General features: G+C 43.5%; 1 protein-coding gene across 1 annotated transcript; it reads right to left on the bottom strand.

The window, feature by feature from the left end:
- Positions 1 to 981: 981 nt before the first annotated feature.
- On the bottom strand, positions 982 to 2,783 carry LOC143878977 (uncharacterized). The gene is made up of 5 exons (XM_077381189.1): positions 2,574 to 2,783; positions 2,298 to 2,447; positions 2,041 to 2,177; positions 1,356 to 1,716; positions 982 to 999 (listed from the first exon to the last, which is right to left on the bottom strand). The coding sequence occupies exons 1-5, from the start codon at positions 2,781 to 2,783 to the stop codon at positions 982 to 984; spliced, it is 876 nt and encodes a 291-aa protein (XP_077237304.1).
- Between the last annotated feature and the right edge of the window lie 3,411 nt (positions 2,784 to 6,194).

The raw sequence follows: 6,194 nt of genomic DNA, 5'->3' as shown, positions 1-6,194 counted from the left end.
CTCACCACGGAGAATAGGCTACGCTTCTCCGAATACTCGCCCGAATACAACACTCGAAGGTTTGAAAGAAAGAAATGAAAAATCCCTCACAAGGGTTACAAAATGGATGTACAAATTTGAGCCTATGATCCAAATCCTAAAGATGGTGATGAGAGGCACAATTGAAGTTTGATTCACTCTTGGATATTCAAATGAAATTTTAGAGTGTTAGGATTGATCGTTTGTATGTTTAGAACACCCATATTTATAGGAAAACCAAAATATGACCGTTCAATGGCATTGAGGTAATTCCAGCAAAATTCCAAACGGCTCTTTTTCAGACCGTTGGAGTGTTCTCGGAGTTCCGAGAGTAATTCTCGGAGTTCCGAGAGTAAATCTCGGAGTTCCGAGAATACACACAGAATTGGAAAATGATCTACTGGACCATTTCTCGGAGTTCCGAGAATTCTCGGAGTTCCGAGAAAAACTCTCGGAGTTCCGAGAAGCCTATGCAGAGCAGATTTTCAATTCTGTTTTGGGCTTCCAATTCTCAACAATGATGGGATTGCTATGAGGGTTCCAAGGTGTTGGAACTCCACAAATACAATCACTTGTTTATTTAGGGTGTGTGAGATTAACTTAATTATGCCTCTAAAAGCCTAATCTAGGTTTGGATCAAATACATTCTAAAAGACAAAAAATGGTCTTCAATATGAATTTCTTCATGTCTTCAAGTCTTCATGACTTCTTGCTTGATGACTTTGGCCTTCCAATTGGTGGTCCAATGTGAGCTTCTTGGCCTTCAATCCAAGCATCCTTGATCTTACTTTATCATAATCTACAACTTAGACATTCAAACACATTAGTGATAAAAGATCACTTGTGTATTGGAATCATCAAAACAAGATGGGAATGCCAAGGTGAAAACCATTGGGCTTACAAAACTCTACACACAAGTGCGCTACTTCCTTCTTGAAGTGAGAACCATTATCCGAGATTAACTCATGAGGTACCCCATATCTGCAAATAACGTTTGCACGGATGAACTTTGCAACTGTATTCGAAGTAATGGAAGCATACGAAGCGGCTTCAATCCATTTCGTAAAGTAATCAATTGCGACCAAAATGTATTCATGCCCGCTCGAAGACTTCGGATGAACCTTCCCAATTATGTCAATTCCCCATACTGAAAACGGCCATGGAGAAGTCATAGAGTGCAACTCCGAAGGAGGTACATGAATAAGATTTGCATAGACTTGACACTTATGGCATTTCTTCACAAATGCGAAGCAGTCTGCTTCCATTGTGGGCCAATAGAATCCAAGTCTCAAAATCTTTCTTGACAACATTTTCCCATTCATATGAGGTCCACAAACTCCCTCATGGGTCTGCTCGATAAGGTCAACTGCTTTGTCTTTATCAACACACAAAAGCTGGATTCCATCAAAGGATCTGCGATATAACTGATTACCACAAATAACAAAATTGGCAGCTAATTTCTGAAGGGTTTTGCGCTCTTTCCCAGAAGCCCCAGGTGGATGCCCTTCACCAGATATGAGATTCATGATGTCTGTATACCAGGGCTTTCCATCTGGGCACCTGGCTGCTATTTCAATAATGTTCACATGCGCCGGCTCCCATTGCAATCGCACTGTAAGCGGCTGGATCTCCATTGTTGCTGAAATGTCTAACATAGAAGCCAGTGTAGCCAAAGCATCAGCAAAATGATTCTTTGTTCTGTACAAGTGAGTAAATGTAATACTCCTGAACTTCTGGACCAAAGATTCGAGATATGCATTATACGGGATCAATCTATCTTCCCGAGTCTTCCATTTTCCATTAGTCTGGTAAATGATCAAGATGGAATCTCCAAACACATCAATGTCTTGAATCTGCAAAGCTAAGGCTGCCTCCAGTCCGGCAATACAAGCTTCATACTCCGCCATGTTGTTGGTGCACTCAAACTGCAACTTGATAGATATAGGAATATACTCCTTCTGAGGGGATACGAGTACTGCTCCTATTCCCTGACCCTAGTTATTGACTGCACCATCAAAATACATTGCCCATCTGGTATTTGGAGTATCCTCTTCAACATCCATAATCTCTTCATCAGGAAATTCAGCCTTCAGGAATGCGTTCTCTTCCACAGGTGAATCAGCTAACTGCTCTGCAATGACCCGGCCTTTAACAGACTTCTGAGTGACATAAGTAATGTCGAACTCAGATAACAATAACAGCCACCTTGCGGTTCTTCCAGTAAGAGCAGGCTTCTCAAACAAATACTTCAACGGATCCATCCGTGAAAGCAGAAGTACCTTGCTTGACAACAAGTAATGCCTGAGCCTCTGAGTTGCCCAAACTAATGCTAGACAGGTCTTCTCTAAGATTGTATACTTCACCTCGTATTCTAGCATCTTCTTGCTGATGTAGTATACAGGCCTCTCTTTCTTAGACCCTGAATCTTGCTGAGCAAGCATACAACCCATCGCTGTATCCGTGATGGATAAATACAACAACAATGGCTGACCCAGGATGACAGGGGATAAAACAGGAGGTAAGGACAAACACTGCTTGATTTTTTCAAAAGCCACCTGGCATTCTTCGGTCCATTTCTTCGATGAATTCTTCTTTAGAAGCTTGAAAATAGGCTCACAGGTCATAGTTAGATGAGCTATAAACCGTCTCAGATACTGAACTTTTCCGAGAAAACCTTGGATCTGCTTTTCGGTCTTCGGCGGTTCCATCTCCTGAATCGCTTTGATTTTCTGAGGATCTACTTCAATTCCCCTTTCGCTCACCATGAATCCCAGTAGCTTTCCTGAAGTAACCCCGAATACTGTGGTACCCTGATCCCGCGAGAGGGGTGTGGGGCGCGAGCCGCCGCTCTCTCTCTCTTGGTCTCTCGTATCCACGCGATTGGCGTGTGTATTTTATTATTGATTTGAATTAATCTTTCCTGTGAACTTGGGATCACTAAGGCAATCCGAATTCCACACGAAAGAGACTGACAGAGTCGCCACCTAGATGTGGGATCTAGGACCCGTAATTAACCAGAAATCTAGACTCGCTACCTGGTTACGAGAATGGAAGGTATGGGGAGTTATCCACCACATGCACCATTCTTGCCCGATAATCGGTCTTCGATTCCAAAAGCTAACTCTTTTAAATTTATTTTAAATGGCTCATTCAACTCTATGTTAATGTGCGAACTAAGTGACATGCATCCTATGATCTAATTTCAATGTGAATCCTAAATGTGTATCTTGATTTATTAATTTGTCTGGATTCAATCTAAGTGAAAGTTCTCCTAAAATTCTAATTTCATGGAAAGTCCTAAGTGATTTGATTAAGCATTTACAAGAAAATTAATATACAAAACACCACAATTTGTTTGTGGTGCCGACTCGCGGGTGGTATGCCATCAGACATCCAAGCTGCCTACGTACCCAAGCCTCACTGGGATCAGAGTCGACGTAGTTCGGTGCACCTAAGCTAAGTTACATATGCCTAACTCAACTAAGACACCGACCTAGACGGGATTGACTGTTTCAACAGTTTTAGGAGAAGTTATTTAATTCAAGTTGAAGATTTTATTATCTTAGGATTTCATCTAAGATGCTATATGATTCTCATCTAAATGCAAATGGTCCCTTAGACTAATGCAGGTTTGCCTTACATCCTAGTTTACTAGGCTTGTCCTAGGGAAAGATTGGGTGACTAGTGTAACTAGACCTATGGCACGGTTGCTATACATAGCAAGCGTCCGTGATGAGGCCGGACTCCTAACTCTAGGACTCCCTAAAACTTAGGACACGACACGACACCGGTGTTCCTAAATTGGGCTCTAAGGGTCCTTACGACGGAAACCGTGATCCAACGGTTCTGAAAGACACAAGACAAATCGATTTAAATTCTCGAGGTTAGTGAAAAAAGGGATGGAAGAGATGATGAAATAGTGTGAGGGAATGAGAAAGATAGAGAAAGGTGCGACTGAACTTGGGAGTGCCAAATTGCCTACGTACCCCGCGATGGGGATCAAGCCACACGTAGTTCCGCTGGGGAGGTTGCTTGGATTTTGGAAAACAGGATTGGTATTTGGATCAGGAATCGGGTTTGTATTTGAGCATTGGACTTGAGATTCAGAAACATTGATTTAGCAATGGGATTTTGGAATTGGGAATTTGCATCAAAGAATTGAGCATACAGGAATCATCAAGGGTTTGAATTTTGGGAATTCAAAATGGGCGGGCTTATGAGATTCGGCCAAATGGATTCAAACATGCGACTCAGATTGTGTTGGGATATGACTTGGTTAGGCAAAAGGGAGGAAGTTCTATTAGGTGTAAAAGGGCATTAGTAGAATAGGGGAATGACTCGGTTGTGACATGGAAGGCCGCAACTTGGTCGAATGCGACTCGGTTGCATTGGGATGGGTTGATTAAGGAATTGGATTGAGTCAACTAAGGGGAGAGTCCAATTAGTTAAAGAGGTTGAGCATACTCGACTAGAGAGTTGGGTCAACTCGACTAGGGAGGTTGGCTAGAGTTGACTCAGTTGAGCTGGGTTGGGATCCCACTTGGTTGGATTGTATTGGGGCAATTTGACTTAAGCTGCAGGTGGCCTGGCTGGGTTAGATTTAATGTAACCAAATTTATGGATAAATGGTGTGCCTCAGTGAGTGGACAAAGGTATGGCTTGGGTTGATGTGTGGCTATGGTTATAGGGTTTAAGGCTTATGGGTATGGGGTTTAGTGAGTCGGGTCTAAGTTAGGAGCAAACCCGAGACTAGCCATGGTCTAACCAGGAGGAAGCAGGGTACAAACCAGGGTGCGGACCAGGGTGCACCAGGGTGCGAACCAGCAGGGAACCAGGGTGCGAACCAGCAGGGGAACCAGGGTGCAACCAGCATCGAACCTGGGTGCAACCAGCAGCGAACCTGGGTGCAACCAGGGTCTAACCAGAGGCTAACCAGGGGGAACCAGGGTGTGAACCAGGGTGCGAACCAGCAGGGAACCAGGGTGCGAACCAGCAGGGGAACCTGGGTGCAACCAGCAGCGAACCTGGGTGCAACCAGGGTCTAACCAGAGGCTAACCAGGGGGAACCAGGGTGTGAACCAGGGTGCGAACCAGAGTACAACCAGGGGCTGGCCAGGGTGCGAACCAGGGTGCGAATTAGTAGGGAACCAGGGTGCGAACCAGCAGGGGAACCAGGGTGCAACCAGCATCGAACCTGGGTGCAACCAGCAACGAACCTGGGTGCAACCAGGGTCTAACCAGAGGCTAACCAGGGGGAACCAGGGTGTGAACCATTAGGGAAAAATAAAAATGAAGATAAGATGGGTTAAGAGAAGAGGGAAACATGTATAACTTCAAAGTCTACCATCAAGAAGAATATGATTAAGGATTGATCCTAGATGCTTCCTAACATGGTTTTTCTTTTAAAGTAAAAGATATGCATGAAAGCAGACCCTACATAGAATTGAAATAAATGCCTACCTCTTTGAAAATCCACTTTGTGTTTGATTTTTCTTTGATGTTAATTCCTTGAAGATGATTCCTTGCTTGATAATGACTGCTTTTGATATATATCACCCAACGTATAAAATCACCCGATCCGGCAAGGATGGCCGAACCCTTGAAGAGATGAGGGAGAGGGATGAATTTTCTAAGAGAGGGGTTCCTTTTCTTCCTCTCTTGGATGGTGGGATGAGAGGGTATTTATAGGAGAATGGGATAGGAGGTTAGGTGAGGTTAGGTGAGGTTAGGTAAGGTTAGGTGAGGTTAGGTGAGGTTAGGTGAGGTTTGAATGGTTAGGATGAGAGGAGAGGTTAGGTGAGGTTAGGTGAGGTTTGGATGGTTAGGATGAGAGGAGAGGTTAGGTGGTTTTGGATGGTTAGACCCAGGTCAAGATCTGCCATTGATCTAACGATTTACGGAAATCGGGTCTCGGAATGGAATCAGGGTCCGGGCTATGAAGTGACCCTAGCTTATTTTGTCCCGATTGATGATCCGTAATGTCAGATCAAGATATTAATGACCTAAAACATATAAATCAATGATAGAGGGGGTTCTCACATGGATTTAACACACTAAATTCACCAATCAGGGTATTTTTCAATTTTTCGGATCTAATCATCTCACCAGGTACATCTCTTTATCATTTTGTTTTTTTCAAAAAAATTGAGGATGCATACTTTACCAATGAAATTCTA

The sequence above is a fragment of the Tasmannia lanceolata genome, unplaced genomic scaffold, assembly GCF_043159265.1.
Source record: "Tasmannia lanceolata isolate RefF3 unplaced genomic scaffold, GAP_Taslan_0.1 ptg000006l, whole genome shotgun sequence".
Classification (NCBI taxonomy): domain Eukaryota; kingdom Viridiplantae; phylum Streptophyta; class Magnoliopsida; order Canellales; family Winteraceae; genus Tasmannia; species Tasmannia lanceolata.
This window is presented reverse-complemented; position numbering and strand designations above follow the sequence as displayed.